Source organism: Rhinolophus sinicus, linkage group LG04 (genome assembly GCF_036562045.2).
Source record: "Rhinolophus sinicus isolate RSC01 linkage group LG04, ASM3656204v1, whole genome shotgun sequence".
Taxonomy (NCBI): domain Eukaryota; kingdom Metazoa; phylum Chordata; class Mammalia; order Chiroptera; family Rhinolophidae; genus Rhinolophus; species Rhinolophus sinicus.
This window is the reverse complement of record NC_133754.1, coordinates 138,804,874-138,823,518: the sequence shown is the minus strand read 5'-3', so window position 1 is coordinate 138,823,518 and position 18,645 is coordinate 138,804,874. Positions and strand designations below refer to the sequence as shown.

Sequence of the window (18,645 nt, the reverse complement as noted above, 5' to 3'; positions counted from 1 at the left end):
AAAGATGAATAAAGAATAACTGCCTGGTTAGGAAAAAGAGACATGTGAGAAAGAAGTACAACAATGTATGACGGTGGCAATGTTAGAATTATATAAAGGGCACACAGTATGAAGGAGGAATGGTCTACTCTACCAAGAGGTCTAGACAGACATGAGGTGGCCTGGGTACTAAAATTCAAAGGTGAGTCACTGTTGTGCCCTTTGAATGATGGGAAGGGCAGGAGCTCCAACAAGAGGGAGCCATATGAATAAAGGAACCTAAGAATGATAGAGTCACATTTGGAAGACGGTAAATTTCTTCAGAAGCATGATGTGTGTCTTAGAAGTGGAAGTTGGGATGTGGCCAAGACATGAACATGGCAAGAGCAAAAGCTGAAGAAACTGGCAGAGGCTCGATCACAGACAGTCTTGTATACAAGACAAAGAGCTTGAAAAAGTTTTCAGCAGGAGAATAATTGCAGTCACATTTCAGCAGCATCATACTTGCGGCACAGATTGGTGGGCACAAGATCAGAGGTAGCAAAGCATACACTGGTGGTTCCTAATCAACATCTCTTCCTTTCTCCTTCCTATCAGAATCTCAGTTTTATTGAGAATTTACCCTCCTCTATGTGGTTATCCATCCTCAGCCCGAGGGAGAGTGTCTGATTGGTCTAGGGCAATCATAGGTGTTCCATTCCTCTGGCCAGTGATGTGTGTGTGATACAATGTTGTTAATGAGACCTGAGGGGAAGTCTGCTGGTGGGCTACTGGCAAAGATTTCCTCCCCTCTAACAAAGACACACAGAGAAGATGCCTTTTATTTCCTGGACATGATTAAATTTGGATGTGATGCTCTGAGTAATTGGATTAAAATACCTCCTTGTCACATTACCTCTGACTGTTATAGCCAATTTGAGTTGGGATTTTCTCCTACTTGAAGCCAAAGATATTTTAACTGGTACTAGTACGGAAACTAATTGGGAAACTTCTGCAATATTCCAGGAAAGATACAATAAGAATGAGAACTAAGAATTAAGCACAGAACAGAGGGGAACGGAAGAGCTACAGAAATGCCAAGTCAATAGATGCTAAAGGATTTGGAGACTGGGAAGGAAAAGAAAAATGTCTAGATTGACCATCAGTTTTCTAGCTTGGGTGACGTATGTTTATAATACAGTAATCCCCCTTATCTGTGGGGGATACTTTTCAAGATGCCCAGTGGATGCCTTGAATAATACTGAACTCTATATAAACTGTGTTGTTTCCTATACACACATGCCTATGATAAAATTTAATTTATATATTAGGCACAGTAAGAGATTAACAATAGTACCATTATAATTGTAATAAAACATGTGAATAACTTTGGGGCCATTAGTAAGTAGCGTAAGGGTCACTTAAACACAAGCACTGGGATTCCGTGACAGTCAGGCAGTCTGATAACCAAGAAACCTCTCGCTGGCTAACGTAACGGGCAGGGAGCACATACAGCGTGGGTATGCTGGACAAAGGGATGACTCACACCGTGAGCAGGACGGTGCAACATTTTATCAGGCAATTCACAACAGCTTGCAATTCAAAATGTGTGCATTGTTTATTTCGGGAATTTTCTATTCGATGTTTTTGGACCACGGTTGACTATGGGTTCCTGAAACCTCAGAAAGCGAAACCACGGATAAGGGACAACCACTGTACATTCATCTTTTATATCACGCGGGAATGGAGCACTTGCCTTGCAGTCTGGCCATGGTGGCTCTAGGAATTGCTTGTGCTGACCTTTCAAACCAGGAGCAGACGTTCTTTGCTGCCACCCCTGCTACTACATCCACTGCTGCCTATGGAGTCTGCTGCACGGGCTTCTCCTAGTTCCTCTGGGCGTAATAACGCCCACCTCACTCATGCCACATGCATTTTGCCCCTTGCCTCCTACCACAGAGATCAGGCACGAGGCAAGCCCTACAGCACCCGCCTGGCACTCATGCAGGCGCACCCTGGAAGGACAAGGGAGTTAACACACTATGGGGCCATACTTTGAGCCATGGGAGATGGACGCCAATGGAGTGTCTTCATCTGGCTCTTTGAAGATGTGCTGTGACACAGAGCTATCAGGTTTTCATAAAGCTGTGGCCAGCTCAGGGCTGTCCTCCCTTACACGTCCCCTCCCTCCTTCCCTGCCTCACTGCCCTTTCCTTGACTCCTGCTTCCCTGAGATGGCCCTCCCTAAGAAAGTACTAGCATGTAAGCTTTGGCCTCATGATCTGTGACTTAGGGAACCCAGGCCAAGCAAATGGTGGTAATTATACAACATTTACCATGTTTAGTGATATTTTTCTGTGATTCTGTCTTTTCTGGGTTTCTGGGACTTCAAATTGTAAACCGAAGCCACCACTCTGATGCTAAGTGACTGTGTCAATACGTCAGATTTAGGAAAGTAAGAGAAAAGAGGATTTAGGTACAAGCTCCAAGTTCATAGCCTAATTCCTGTTCAGTGCAAGAAAAGGCCACGTTCTAACACAGTACTTTCAACTACTTACTCACGGATTGTTTTATCCAGTGTAAGTGGCCTGACTTTATCCTTTTTATCTACTTACATTCTTATCCTAGCAAGCAGATATTAAAACAAACTCACGTACTTTAGAAGTTACTGTTGCAGAGTCTTCCATATAAACCTTAGCAAAGTCAGTAGGTGTTCCAAACTGGCCCTTCATGGTACTGTCTTAGACGGAATGTGAAGAGTTTAGAAATCCAACCCTAGAAACTTTCTGTCTTACATTCCATGGGTATAAGTTAATAGTAAGTTAACCAATAAAACCATACCAATGAAATATAAATCCTTCAAATTGCTCCTGGTTTTTTTCCCTAGTCCCCTCCCATGCACAGATGATGTGCTGAGAAAAATCACCTTAGCAATCTGTCCCTTCTTTAATAATTTTGCAAAAGTTCCATCTGCTGGGTGGTGAACATACAATGTGATATATAGATAATGTATTACAGAACTGTACACTTGAAACCTATGTAATTTTACTAACCACTGTCACCCCAACAAATTTAATAAAAAAAAGGTACCATCTGGTATGATAGTCGTCACGGCCATTTATGCAATACTTCTGGTTCTCCTTATGGGCACATGGTAGAATTGTACTCTCTCGTCCTTTTGAAGTTAGGAGTAACCACAGGTCTTGCTTTGGCCCACGTAATGTGGTCACAAGTGACATGAGTCATTTTCAGATGGAAGATTTAAAAACTAGGGGTATGATTTGCCCCTCTCTTCTTTTCTTGCAACAGGAATTAGTCATGTGTCACCAGTTCTTCAGCCTGGGTCCTGGAGCGAGATTGAGACAGAGCACAGCCCTTCACTAACTCATAATGGACATGGAACATGAGTGAGAGACAAAGCTCTGCTGGTTTGGGGGTTGACTGCTACAGCAGCATAACCTAGCTTACCCTCACAAGCCTGGGGAAGCAACCTCCCTAGAGCACCGATGATTTCTCATTCAGATTCCCCAGTTGTATGTCCACAGCATTCTGATGCTGAGCTAAGATTCTGCATATGGTAGCTCACTAAATTCTTCCAGCCACCATGTGTTAAGTGTTTTTATCCCAATTTAAAACTCACCTCAACAAGACTGAGGTCATGTCACCATGCTGAAAACTACAGAGACGGATTTTGGTATCTCGACTAGAAACTCATCGATTGCATTAAAGCCCCCAGGTCCCTCATTCCCAAATACTCTATCTAAAAGCAGTCTGTGACCATTGTTTATTCAATCTTCTTAGCTCTACTTGAAAGCTATACTTTGCTTTCATATCAAATGAAAGCATTTTCCTCCGCTGACTCTGGCATCTTTCTCCAGTATCCTTTCAGGAGCAGATTCTACTCAAGTTCAGAAGCACCCTGACACAGACAGGCCATCTGGTCACGTTCCCAATCAGGAAATCCATGTGGAAGCCCTTGTAGGGCTATGATGCCAAAGAGATCAGTTACGACTGACGTCCATTTTCGACCCCTCTCTCTTCACCTTGAGTACAGAGAATTAACCCCAGGATGAGTTCTTGCGATATATGACCTAACATGAACCTTGGCCTCTGAACTGGGTTTAAGAGTGTCCCCCTATATTGGTGTCTACCCAGCACCTGTGAATGTGACCTTATTCGGAAATAGGGTCTTTTAACAAATATATCAAGTTAAGACAATGTCATACTGGATTAGGGTGGAACCTAAATCTAATGTGACTGGTATTATTAGAAGGCGAGAGAAATTTACACAGAGACAGACACACGGGGAGAATGCCGTGTGACGATGGAAGGTGAGAGGAGGCAGGGAAGCATCCTCCTCTAGAGCCTTCAGAGGGAACGTGGCCCTGCTGATACCTTGAGTTTGGACTTCTGGCCTCGAACTGTGAGATAATACATTTCTGTTTTTCTAAGCTACCCGGTTTGTGGTAATTTGTTACAGCAGCCCCAGGAAACTAAAGCAGCTTCCAAAGCCCAGGCCACAGGAAAAATAAAACCATAGGAAAAAAGCCCACATATATATATTTATATTATATATGTGTGTGTGTGTGTATGTGTGTGGTTTTCTTTCTTTCACTAAATATACAGTTGTTTCTTGGTATTGCGGGGGATTGGTTCCAGGACTCCCCAGCAGATACCAAAATCTGTGAATGCTTACGTCGCTTATATAAAATGACACAGAACAATGTATACAGTTGGCTCTCTGCATATTTGGATTCTTAGCTATGGATGCAAAACCTGGGGATATGGAGGGCTGATGGAATATATGTATTGAAAAATAAATCTGTGTGTATGGGGAACTGCACAGTTCAACCTGTGTTGTTCAAGAGTCGACTGCATATGTATGAGACTGTTTTTCACTATATATCCCATCCCCGTATATATCCAAAAATCACACAGATAAGTAAAATACCAGTTTGGTTATCATGTAAAGAACAGCTTTCTGTTGCTCCCAAATCACCCTGCGGTGTGGCCTTTGAATACAGACAGAACTGAGTTGGCACATAACCTTACCCCTCAGGAGCTGTGAACCCTGAAGCAAGTTTTGTTCAATTTATGTAGTTCTGATCCCTTTATCTATACTATTGGACTAACAAATATACCTGGGGTGCCAAAACATTGTACACACATGGCTTGTATTCATTTTTTGACATTGGTATATATTGAGTATTACAACTTTAATAGTTTTTTCCTTTCTTAAAACGTGTATACATTTTTTTGGGCACCCTTTGTATAGTACATGTTTGCTGTATGGTAGAGTGGGCGTCTGCCAATTTTTTATACCTCTCAGCATCGGACTCCTTCCTATGTTTGGGGAAATGCCCCACCGGTGAGGCAGCACCCGCCTCTGACTAGGGAAGCTGAGCAAGCTGACGCTCATTTCCGGCACCCTCACAGGATCGAGGCTCTGCCAATAAGATGCACTTAGCGTGAAGACTCAGGGACAGCACAGAAGCCACCCCGGGGAGGTCCCAGCTGCCTCCAGAATCCAGCCCATCAGAGGGAGGCCCTAAGGACGGGGAAGCTCTGGGGGAAGGCTGTGCCTGCTGCCGTGTCCATGTATGGCTGCACCGCTGTCTGCCAGACAATTCTGCGGCGTGGTTTCAGAAGTTATTTCTGGTTATGTAGCCTCTGAGCCTAGTTCTCCGCTCCTATGTCCTTTTAGGAAATTCTTAGTCCTTTTTTTTTTTCTTTTAAAAATTAAATTAGCAGAGTTGGTCTCTGATGCTGGCAGCTAAGAATCCTGACTAATAAGAGAGGCTTAAATGAGATAAGAAATGCAAAGCACCTAGCAGGAGTCACCAGTTATTTCCTTTCTTCCCACTTCCCTACACAGCACTGGGTACAAGCAGAGAAAGTCCATCCTGCTGAGGGCGTGGGGCTGTGAACAAGGGTTTAGAATACAGCTCTCAGCAAGGATTCTGTCACCAGGTTAACAATGCTGCTTAGGGGCGAGAAGTGGAGGATTCATAGAAAGAAGAGAGAATCTGGTATATACAACACAATAGAATATTATCCTGCCTTAAAAAAAAGGGAACCTGCCACATCTGACAACACAGATGAATCTGGAGGACACGCTATGTGAAATAAGCCAGACACAGAAGGACAAATACTGCATGATTTCACTTATATGAAGTATTTAAAATAGTCAAACTCACAGAAGCAGAGAGTAGAATGGTGGTTGCCAGGGGCTGGGGAGAGGCAAAAACAAGGAAACATTAATTAAAGGTTTGCACAAAGTTTTGGTGATGCAAGATGGATAATTCAATTCTTAATTCCTAGAGATCTACTGCAAAGCATAGTATCTAGAGTTAACAAAACAGTATTACATACTTAAAAATTACCTAAAAGGGTAAATCTATGTTAAGTGTTTTTATCACAAAATGATGATGATGATGATAACAAAAAAGAAGGCAGAAGGAATCTCTTGTAAGCAATGGATGTTTGTGGCATAGATTGTGATGATGATTTCATGGATATATACTCCAAACTCACCAAGTTGTATACACTAAATATGTACAACTTTTTATATGTGATTCAAACCTCATTAAAGAGGTTAAAAAAAAAAGTAAGGCAGCTAGAGCTGTTTCATCACGTGCAGACAGGACTATTTGGCAGGCCTATCCCAGCGATGATTCAGGGCAGGCTCCATCAGTGTGCCAGGTTACGCAAAGGTGTGTAGTATTTTAAAGGGGGAGGGAAATTTCACAGCAGCATTTGAGATGAACTCAAGAGCCTTTGACCAAACTGATAAGCCCACACCAAAGAAAACTCACATCAAGAGAGCCTGAAGCTCAGGCTCTGCAAATTAGAATATCAGCTGACAATTTGAACAGGTTATTTTGCACGTTTGTTTTTTGTTATTTGTGTTTTCTTTGAAGCCTTCAAACCTCTGAATCCCTTCTGTCTAAGCCAGCCTCACATTTGGATGCACTAAGCAGCTGTTGCGACTGGGGATTCTCTCCTCCTCCAAAAACACTGATTAAAAAAAAAAAAGCTCTAGGCTCCTGCTTCTTCTTACAAGTTTCCAGCAACTGGTGCCCTGACAAATGAAGTGTCAAAACATTTCCAAATTAAAACCCTACAGCTCACACAGCCCCGCGCCCTCAGCAGGATGGACTTTCCCTGCTTGTACCCAGCACACACTTGAAGAAACTAAAAATAGCCAGATGGCAATTAACAGAAACTCTGAGGAGGGGAATGGGGTGGGTTCCAGCAAGGTCAGTTTCCTGAATGGATTCCAAATGGAGTTCTCAGGCAGCAATGCTCTAGCCAAGTAAGGAATTTCATTAAAACTGCATGGAGGAAGCAGACTGAAAACTCAAAATTTGAAAAATTGAAAATTATAGCAGAAGTGGAAACTACAGCAGCATCCCCAAGACCATCAATGACAATAATACGTGCTGCGATGTACTGAGCACTTCACATACGTTGTATCATCTTGACCTTGCAAGGACTCTAGGAAGTAGCTAGTACTCTTACAGATAAGGAGATTGAAGACCAAGATCTCCAGGCAAACAGGGTCTATGGCAGGCGCATGGTAAGTGGCTAAGCTGGAGTTTGAACACAGTTCTCTGGCTCTAGAACACATAAACATAACCATTGTGCGATGCTGTCTCATACACGCACAGGATTTTAAGAAACCACGACGTTTTTCACCCCATGCTTAAATCCAGGAGAACAAAAGTCTCCCTTGGCAATTTCAGGCAACCTTCCCACAGGAGTACCTTTCAGAGGTTATGTGTGTGGACTCTAAAGTAAGACTAATTGGATTCAAGTCCTGGCCTTTCCATTTACTAGTTGTACTAAATCAGGTAAATGATCACATTCCCAGGCCTCAGTTCTCTCATCTCTAAAAAGGTAAAAATAAATAAATAAATAAATAAATAAATAAATAAATAAATAACTATTTATTAAAGTTGTCCTGAAGATCAAAGAAACAGCTACAGACTGATGTGTGTGCCCTCCAAAATTGATATTTTGAAATCTTAATCCCCAACGTGATGGTATTTGAAGAAGTGGGTGGCCTTTGGGCGGTAATTAGGTGACAGAGAGCCCTCATGACGGTATTAGTGCCCTTATAAGAAGAGACAGAAAGAGACTTGCTTCCTCTCCCTCTCAGCCACATGGTTATCCACACCCCACCCCGCCCCCGCCCACCTCCTCTTTTCCCTCAGAACAGCAGTGACCTATCTGATTGGAAAACAGAACTGAGCATGCCTAGCCCCAGCGCTTGGAAGGCGCCGGGCTGCCCACTCCTTACTCAAGCATGAGCATTTGAGTCCCCAGTGTGGAAGCTTGCTGGGCAGGCTCTGGACTTGTCTGGGGTGACCAGCTGTTCGGCCTACATGTGGGTAGAAAAGTTCAGTTTGGTGGAAAAAATGGAGTTGGGAGCTTGATTTGGACACAGGTCCAAGCCCTGTTTTCTAAACAGCATTTCCAACAATAAAGCTGATATTGTGATTTCTACCTGACATCTGTGTCTACTTCTAAATCGTTTCAGAACTCAGAAGGGAAAAGGGATATAATTAATTATCAACCATGTGATTAATTATCACCTTCATAAACCCCAGCAGATGGACGCCTATTTTATTTCTCTGGCAGATAAACGCATTTCAGGCTTGCAGGAAAAGGGTATTTTGTAGAATCAAATAAGGTTAGAGTTGGGAGTGACCTTAAAGATGATCTGGTCTAATATCTTCATTTTTATAGATGAAAAGAAATAATAAAATGGTCAAATGACAAAATCCATATAAAATTCTGTACAACAGTCATCTGATGCAATTAGTATGATTAGTAGTTTTGGAGTGGTCTTTAGAAGCTGTAACCAGAATTAAAATCAGATTATAGGTAATATAGGAAATACATTTTAGAAAATAGATTATAGATTCAAACTAAGCAACATCAGAGGGAGAGAAGTTTCCCTAAATAAAGTATTACCTACAGAAAATATCCTCAAACCATGGAGAAGCAATCAATAGCTGAGAGTTGAATATTTTTTTTTTTGCAAGAAACCTACCCTCTGTCAATAAGACTGCTCACCCACAATCTTGACTACCAGGTAAGTTGTCAAAAGTAACAAGCTTTTCTCTTCTATCGTCATCCTGCCTATCTACCATAATCAGGTAACCCTCACCGCTAACCAGGCATGCCTCCCTGGCAAAGCATAGGTCCTGGCACCTCAAGACACATGACAAGACTTATGAGACTCTTCATCCAAACACGACCATCACCATCACCCCTACCTGAGTACCGAGATTGGGTTTTCAGAAAATGTCCTGTCCTGGTAAATCAGAGAAAGCCCATTTCGCCCTGTCTCTCCCACTGAGTACAGCTATAAAACATGAAAAGAATGCATGAAGCAGTTACGTGAAGACTCTGAAAAGTAAAGAGCAGCAGGTAGATTGGGGAAGAAGACTAGAATTCGAAATACTACCAAACCACATCCCTTTACCCCTAACCCATAGCTTTAATGCAACACACCGACAATGGGCAGTGTGCAGACGAGAGAGCTCTTGGAGATGCCTTCTAGTTCTGGCCCCAGCATGAGGCACAGGAAGTCTTCATGCTCAGAGAGAGTGTGGGAATCCTGCTTTTCTTTCCTCTGTCCTTTTCCTTTCCTGTCTCCTCCTCTCCCCTTTCTCGCCTACGCCCTCTTCTCGCCTTCCTTTTCCTCTCCTTTCCTCCCTTCTTCTGTGCGCCAGCCCCCAGCAACCTTGTGGTGGTCACAGCATCACATCAGCTCACAGGAGCCAAAACTATGAGAGGGGGGATCTTCCTCTGCATTCAATGGTGCCGCCATTCTCAGAGGCGGGGGTCAACCCCCATTGCCTTTTTCTTCCTTGTCCTCTGTTTGGCCAATATGTCTGCAAAATCATGGAAGTGCGTGGCAGAGTGAGATTTTGGCCCAGAGACTGAAAAGTGGTCCCAGGGAATCAAAAAGTACCAGGGAGATCACAAAGAGAAAGAAACTTGGCAAAGCAACCCCATAAAGATGTCTTGTGTTTGTTTTTGTATATAAGTTTCTTGGCTTATCCCCAACCTGTACATGCATGCATCTGATCTTAATTAGCACACCAAAACTTTGAGAATTCTGCGTAGGTACCTGAATGACCCCTGGGTGACATGCACATGGGACAGTTCCAAATAGCACTGCTAAGCCTTTGAAAACTGAACTGACAAAGGAACCAGAGTCCTCAGAAAACCAACTAGTGACATGAAACTCAGCCTGAACTTAACCAGGTTGAATTAATATTTTAACAAAAATATCAACATGATCCATAAGCTTTAAAAAAGACCCAGAGTTTCATAACGTAATATTCAGAACGTATGGAATACAACCCAAAATTTGTGGCATGTTAAGAATCAGGAAAATCTTAATTCCCTGGGAAAAGATAATCAACTAAAGCTAACAGAGCAGTGACATAGATGTTACCATTATCTGACAACAATTTACAAGCAGCTATTATTAAAAAAGCTCCAACCAGCAATCATCAACAGTGCTGAAATCAATGGAAAAATAGAACGTCTCAGTCAAGAAATAGATGACAAAAAGCAGAGACAAATGGAAATTTGGAATTAAAAAAAAATACAATTACCAAAATAAAAAACTTTTCTGATGAGTTTAATAGCAGAATAGAGATGCCAAGGAAAGAAAGCCATGGGCAAATCAACTAACTGGAGACTACTTGTTACTACATTTCATGCATGTTCTCCCTGCTTTAATTAACTATTGCTACATAACATGCTGTATCAAAATTTACCAGTTTAAAATGGAAACAATTTATTATTTGTCCTGAGTCTGCAGGAGGGATGGACAGTTTCTCTGCTGGTCTTGCCTCGACCAAGATGGCGTCACTCATAGGTCTGGCAATTGGTGCTGGCTGTTGTCTGGGTGCGTCAGTTCCCCTCCATGTGACCTCTCAACCTCCAGTAGGATAGACTGGGCTTCCTCACAGTATATACTGGTGGTCTCCGGGCTCCAAGAGGGTGAGACCAGAAGCCACAAGGTTCATTAAAGCCTAGGCTCTGAAACTCACCCGATGTCACTTCTGTCATAGCCTACTGACCCAAGTACAACCAAGGACAGCACCAACATAAGGGGTAAAAAATTAGACTCTCTGTTAGCTCCACAACTTCGCACATCGATGAGGACACAGGGAGACATGAGTCACTGGGATCATTATCTCAATGTTCTACCACACCCTTCCTGTGGAATTAATGCTGTAAAGCTCAAGGCAATGGATGAACAATTATGGCAGCAGAACACAATATGAGGCTCAGAGAAATTTGTTTTGCCTAAGATCACATAGCTAGTTAGAGGGAAAATATGAAACTAGAGCCCAGGACTGCTGATTCCACTGACCAGTGCTTTTTATCTCTGATGAACTGCATAGTGTTTTGACACTTTGGCTATTTAACAAGTAGAAGAATCATGAACAACACTTGTAGAATGTGTTCACAATCATCCATCATTCAGGTCCATTTTGTGAAGGAAATAAATGCCGGCATTTATGGAGTCTATGAAAAAAAGTGAAGTAAAGTGACACGATAAGAGGTATCCATTATGTAGCAATAAAGCTCTTAACCTGTTATATGCACCAAAAACATAGTGCATTCAGTCTCTTGAGTTCCTGGCACTCAAAGCTTCATTTCTTTATTGAGGTAAAACTCACATAACATAAAATTAACTGTTAACCATTTTAAAGTGTACAATTCAGTGGTATTTGGTATGTTTACTATGTTGTTAAACCATCACCTCTATCACGTTCCAAAGACATTTTCATCACCCCAAAAGGCAACCCTGAACCTATTAAGCAGCTGCTCTCAATCTCCCCGTCCCCCAGCCCTCAAGAACCACTAGTCTGCTTTCTCTCCATGGATTTGCCTATCCTGGATGTTTCCTATAAATGGAATCATATGAGCTTTTCTAACTGGCTTTTTTCACTTCACATGTTTTCGTGGTTCATCCATGTCGAAGCGTGTATCAGCATTACATTCCTTATCATGGATAAAAGAAATATAAATAATATTTCTGATACTCCATTGTGTGGCTACATCACACTTTGTTCATCTCTTCACGAGGTAATGAGCATTTAGACTGGGTCCACTTTTGGGCTGTGGTGCATAGCGCTGCTTCCCGTTCATGTACAGGTAGCTGTCTGAATACCTGCTTTCCATTCTTTTGGGGTATGTAGTTAGGAGTGGAACTGCTGGGTCACATGGTAACGCTGTCAAAGCTTGATTCTGCTTCTAGTTTTTGACAAGGCTTCTTAAAATGGCTTGAGATGAATACCAGCTGCCAGCGTTACCTTATCTCGAAAGTCAACGTGGTTCTGGAGGATGGCTCTGTGATAAGTGGCTGTCCTCACAAAATCTTGCATCATGTTCTGCTGCTGGGAAATGCAGCCATAAAACTGTAAGGGAAAGAGAAGGAGAGGGGAGTCAGCAGCCCAGGAGGCTGCACCTTCATGAGCATGTGGGTCTTAGAGCCACCTCGGTCACGGCAGGCTTAGCGTAACCACAGGGCAGCTGAGGCTTTGAGAGATGCAGTGACTAGTCCACACCTGCCCTATCTGTACGGCTTAGAGCTGGGAGTAGACCCCAGACTTCTGACTGCTGCTCCATACACTAGTTTTAGGCCGAGATCTTGACCAGATAAGTGCCCAGGCGCCCTTCCCAAAGCAGAGGCTATGAGAGAGACCAGAGTACAAGAGTAATGGAGATAAGAGAAAGGCGCCAGGGTCAAAATGGATGGCCCTTATGAGTCCCATCAGTCTGGAGGGAGAGAAAAGTAGGTCTTGGACAGAATTCTTGGGTGAGGGTGGGGCAGAAGGTAGCGATGGTGATCACCCCGATGAGGTGAGTCAGTGGGGCAATGTGGTGCCTACAAACCCATGGGCACTGACAGTTAGTAAGAAACAGCATCGTGGTCACTGTCACCATTCGGTAGAGTTTTCTGTGTGCCAGGCCCTATGCTAAGGGCTTCACATAGATCCTCAAATCAAATGAAGTCATTACAATAATCAGATGAATTATCTTTCTCAGCTTATGAAATGGGGACTCAGAAAGATACAGAAACTCGCCCAAGTCCTGACAACTTGGTAAGTGACAGAGTGAGGATTCCAACCCAGCTGACGCCACGTTGCTGGTCGGGGGACCACACTTGCAGAACCACTGCGGTACCGTATCAACGCTTTCCTCCCCACCCACGCCTTGCCCAGGTATATGTCACCTTGGAACAAGTCAAATTCCACGTGGGGAAACTTCCCTGACCTGGAAGTATTGTGCAGCAGAGGCCTCTTCTGTCCGTTGGCTGAACACTGAGTATTCCTTTTTCTTATTCCAGTATCTTTTCAAGGTATTTGAAAATGAGCTGAATTCTGCAAGAAAGAAGCAAAGCTGTTTCTACACGTTGGAAACGACAGAACTCACTGTGGCACTCCACAAAATTCCAACTGAGAAAATACTGGGAGATTAAAACAGCACACTCATCCCTGAACACATGCATGGTAAGGAATGGCAAGGTGGAAATGGGTACTTCTCCGAGGTGTGACATCCTTATTTACACTTGTCAGACATATTTGCATTCACAAATGTCAAGTGAGAAAGCATAATGGAACACAGAGAGGGACTGAGCTCATGGAATTCTCCCATTATTGTTCCCCCAAAGCTTCCAGGCTTATTCTCAGTATGTGTTCTAGGGAAGGTGACTGTTGATAAGGAAAAGAAAAATGTGTACGTGAATACAAAATATATGTGTATGTAAATGAATATATATATAAAATCTCATTCTATTATCACAGTGACAGGGTTTTGTTCACAGTTAGTATTCTCTAGGCATATAGAGAAAAGGTAAAAACAGCTAGGGATATGTAAATACAAGGGAATGCTTTCTATCATTTGAGGAAAAAAATACAAAAGGAAAGGCTCAAAAAAATCCCACAAGTGATACTACTAATAGATAGCACAGCATGCGCAGTTGTCAAATTTGGTGACTTCTGCCTTAGAAAAGTCTCTCAACTCCTACCCAGCGATCCTCACTGCCTGTGACCTCTCCCCTCTCTACCACGGGCATGTGACTAGGTCTTTCCCCTGCAGCTCACGTTGGATCCCTAGCGCCCAGCACTCTGTTCACCCCGCGCTGCAGCCCCTCACGTTCTCCCTGCCTCTGCATGGGAACCCTCCACGACCTCTCTTTTTTTCACACACACGACCTGCACTATGCCCTCGGCACGCCTGCAGTGCTGAAGCACGTAAAGATTCCCAGGTCATCCTGGTCTTGGCCTGGTTTCTTGACTTTGAACCCCCATCTCTTCTGTTGAGATTCTTCTGATATCAAACTCCTATTCATCTTCCAAGATTCAGTTCCGCCAGCATTTCCTCATTGCTGTGTTCTGGAACACCCACAGGCAGGATTAGTTGCTATAATACAGTGGGCCTCGACACTTGGCTATAGATCAGAGTCACCTGGGAAGAAATTTTTAAATCTAGATGCTGGACCCTTAATCCTACATCTGGTAATTCCATGTTGTGGCGGGGACAAGGCATCTCTATTATTTTTAAAGCCTCCAGAGTTAGTTTTCATGTATAGCTAGGGACAAGAACCTTTGCTCTAATCTTACAGTCTTAGCCTATCATTGTATTTCATATATTACTGAATTTATCAAAAATTTATTTAAATGTCCATCTCTCTATATCAAACTCTTTCAGAGCTTGGTTTAGAGGTCCGAGCCTTATTTATCTCTTGCCTTCAAAACATGGTGCTAATGGTAAGGTTTCAAAACAAAACAAAAAAACCCGGATGGCTCAATTGGTTGGAGCGTGTCCTCTCAACCACAAGGTTGCCGGTTCGACTCCCGCAAGGGATGGTGGGCAGCGCCCCCTGCAACTAACAACAGCAAATGGACCTGGAGCTGAGCTGCACCCTCCACAACTAAGACTGAAAGGACAACAACTTGACTTGGAAAAAAGTCCTGGAAGTAAACACTGTTCCCCAATAAAGTCCTGTTCAAAACAAAAAACAAAACAAAACAAAACAAAAAACCCATGGTGCTAACGCAGTTGTCACCCAATAAATTAATCTGAAATGTAAATTTGGGGAAATGACTAATGAACTTGATGAAACTATTTTCAATTGGTGAGACAGCCCTGTGAAGCCCTAGGGCTATTTCATGTGGGGTCAGATAGGTTGAAAAAGAATATTGCTGGAGAATAAATATGTAAACACACTTAACACAATCCCCATCTGCTCAAGGGCATGCCATCTACTCTAAAGAAACTTGGAGATGGAAAAAGGGAGCAATACTTGTTGGAAATATAAATCAGGATTAGGTTTAAAATATATCCAGAACATTCAATATTTCCCTAGCTTCTAAATGCTCATTCCAATTTATAAACCCTCACACTTAGCTAGTGTGTTCCCATGTGGATTTCTCTTGTATGAAAACAGAATGGTTCTTTGGTTAAAAGCTTATTTTCATTTTATATCAATTCTTTATCTTTTGCAATTATACCTTTATAAAGGAAAGGATGCAAATTATTTTAAAATAATTATAAAACCAACACATTAAAAGTAAAAAAAAAAAATACAAAATGCAACAAATCAAAAAGAAGAAAATAAAAACATAATCCCATTACACAAGCTATTAAACACTGTTAACATTTTGGTGTATCTTCTTTTGGGATGTGTATGTGTGTGTAAAAATTCCTCTTCTTTACAAAATTGTATCATATTATTTTGTAACTGTATCTTTTTATTTAAGTACTATGAATAATTTCCCAAGTAGTCTCCTTGACCTCATTGTTAATGAGTATATGTTGTGGACTTTTATGGATATGCCACAATTTAACCAATTCCTTCTGGATGGATTCCCAAGCCCCACCCAGGTCTACTATATCAGAATGGTAGAGTCTAGCATTTATTTTTAACTATGTTCCTGATGAATCTGGTGACAAGATATTTTTGAGAACTCCAGTCAACAAATATGGCAACATCAATATAATAAGAATTCTACATTATAGTAAAAGAGACATCATTCCTTTACAGTATCATCCCACACAGGAAATCAATAAATTAATCAATATTTCTCTTATGACTTTTTTCTTGACTGTTTTCTTTTGTAATTAAAAAATTGCATGTGACTTAATCATAACATTTAGAAATGCAGAAAAGCCAGGAAGGAAAAATAATTCCCAGATATAATCACTGATTCTATATCGAGACAGAATCTCTCAGTAATTTTTCTTTGTATATTTTATCTATCTTTTTATTATTTGTAATAATAATAATGTACTCTACTGTTTTACAACCTGCACTGGACAATATATTTTTAGCTTTTCCTGTGTGCTCTTGTTTCTCCAATTTGTTCTCAGAGGCAACATCAGAGACTTAGCATATCTTAATTTCAACAAGGTTTTTGACTGTTCCTTCAAATTCTGGACCTAGTTATTTGCTTATCAACTTCTATTTGGTCAAAAATAACCAAGTCTGTTAAACTAAAATTTCCTGTATTTGTTTTTCACTCCTTTAAAAAGATATTGGATAATATTTTACAACTCTAAATGTTTTAAAACTTTGCTGGATAAAAACTCTCAACAAACTATATAAAAAGAACACTCTCAACATAATGAAGAGAATATATGACAAGCCCACAGCTAATCTCATATTCAATGGTAAAAAGCTGAAAGCATTTCCTCTAAGATCGGCAACAAGAGAAGGATACCCACTCTTGCTACACCTGTTCAACTAGCACTGGAATTCCTAGTCAGATCAATCAGGCAATAAAGAGACATAAGAGGCATCCACATCTAAAAGGAAGAAGTAAAACTGACTCTATTTACAGATGACATGATATTACATATAAAGATTCCCACAAAACTGTTAGAACGAATCAACAAATTCAGTAAAACTGTATGACACAAGAATCAATGTACAAAAATCAGCTGTTTCTAAACATTAACAATGAACTATCACAAAGAGAAATTAAGAAAGCAATCCCATTTACAACTGCATGAAAATTGCGTGGTGTAAAATAATTAATATTGTTAAGGTGTCTATAGTACCCAAAGCAATCTATAGATTCAATGCAGTCATCAAAATTCCAATGATATTTCCCACAGAAACAAAACAAACACTCCTAAAATTTGTATGAAACCAGAAGAGACCCTGAATAGCCAAAGCAATCTTGTGACAGAACAAACCTGGAAGCATCACACTAACTGATTTCAAACTGTATTACAAAGCTATAGTAATCACAACAGCATGGTATTGACATGAAAACAGACACACAGATCTGTGAAACAGAATAGAGAGTCCAGAAATAAACTTATTCATACATGGTCAAACAATTTACAACAAAAGAGCTAAGAATATATAATGGAGACAGGATAATCTCTTCAATAAATGGTGCTGGGAAAACTGGACAGTCACATGCAAGTGAATGTAACTGGACACCTAGTTGGACACCATACACAAAAATCAACTCACAATCAATTAAATACATGAACTTAAGATCTGAAACTGTAAAATTCCTGCAAGAAAACGTAGAGGGTAAGCACCTGAACATTGGTCTTAGCAATGATTTTTTGGATTTGGCAACGAAAACAATTGGGATGGGACTATATCAAACGTAAAAGCTTCTTCACGGCAAAGGAAAGCATCAACAAAACAAAAAGGCAACCTACTGAATGGGGGAAAATATTTTCAGATAATATATCTGATAAGGTGTTAATATGCAAACTATATAAATAATTCACACAAGTCAGTAGCAAAAAGAATACAAACAGTCCAATTTAAAAACGAGCAGAGGACCTGAACACACATTTTTCCAAAGAGGATGTACACATGGCCAAAAGGTACGTGAAAAGTTCTTCATCACCAATCATCAGGGAAAGGCAAATCAGAACCACGAGATATCACCTCACACCCGTTAGAATGGCTATTATCAAAAAGATAAATAACAAGTGTTGGCAAGGACGTGTAGAAGAGGTAACCCTTGTCACTGATGGAGGGAATGTAAATTGGTACAGACACTATGGAAAACAAAAAATTTAAAATAGAACTACCATATGATCCAGCAATCCCCACTGGATCATAGTCAAAGGAAATGAAATCACTGTCTCCAAGAGCTATGTGCACCCCCATGTTCATTGCAGCATTATTCACAGTAGCCAAGACATCGGAACAACCTAAGTGTCTGTCAGCGGATGACTGGATAAAGAAGATGTGATACACAGACACATACACACATTTTCCCAATGGAATATTATTCAGCCATGAGAAAGAAGGAAATATTGCCATTTGTGACAACATGGATGGACCTTAAGGGTATTATACTAAGTATAATAAGCCAGACAAATAAAGTATAATATCGCTTATATGTGGAATCTTTTTTTTTTTTTTTTTTTAAGCCAAATTCATAGAAACAGAGAGTAGAAAAGTAGTTGCCAGGAGCAGGGTTCTGTAGGAAATAGGAAGAGGTTGCTCCATCGGTACAAATGTTCTCCTATGAGTAAGAGGTGAGGTGCTAATATATTATACATGACTGTAGCTGGTAACACTGTATTGTAACTGAAGTTTGCTAAGAAGGAACTTAAATGCTGTCACCAAGAAATAAACAAAATTCCCAGACTTACTGAAAAAAAAAA

The 18,645-nt window shown here is 41.1% G+C and overlaps 1 protein-coding gene across 7 annotated transcripts in view; it reads right to left on the bottom strand.

The window, feature by feature from the left end:
* The window catches only part of LOC109446342 (histone-arginine methyltransferase CARM1), a 243,019-nt gene that overhangs the window by 95,205 nt on the left and 129,169 nt on the right, over nucleotides 1–18,645 (bottom strand). For all 7 annotated transcript variants that reach the window (XM_074330494.1, XM_074330493.1, XM_019729679.2 and 4 more), the window contains 2 exons: nucleotides 13,273–13,379; nucleotides 12,309–12,413 (listed from right to left, as the gene is read on the bottom strand). In XM_074330494.1, the coding sequence (XP_074186595.1) occupies nucleotides 12,309–12,413; nucleotides 13,273–13,379 (212 nt within the window). The remainder of the gene's footprint in view (nucleotides 1–12,308; nucleotides 12,414–13,272; nucleotides 13,380–18,645) is intronic.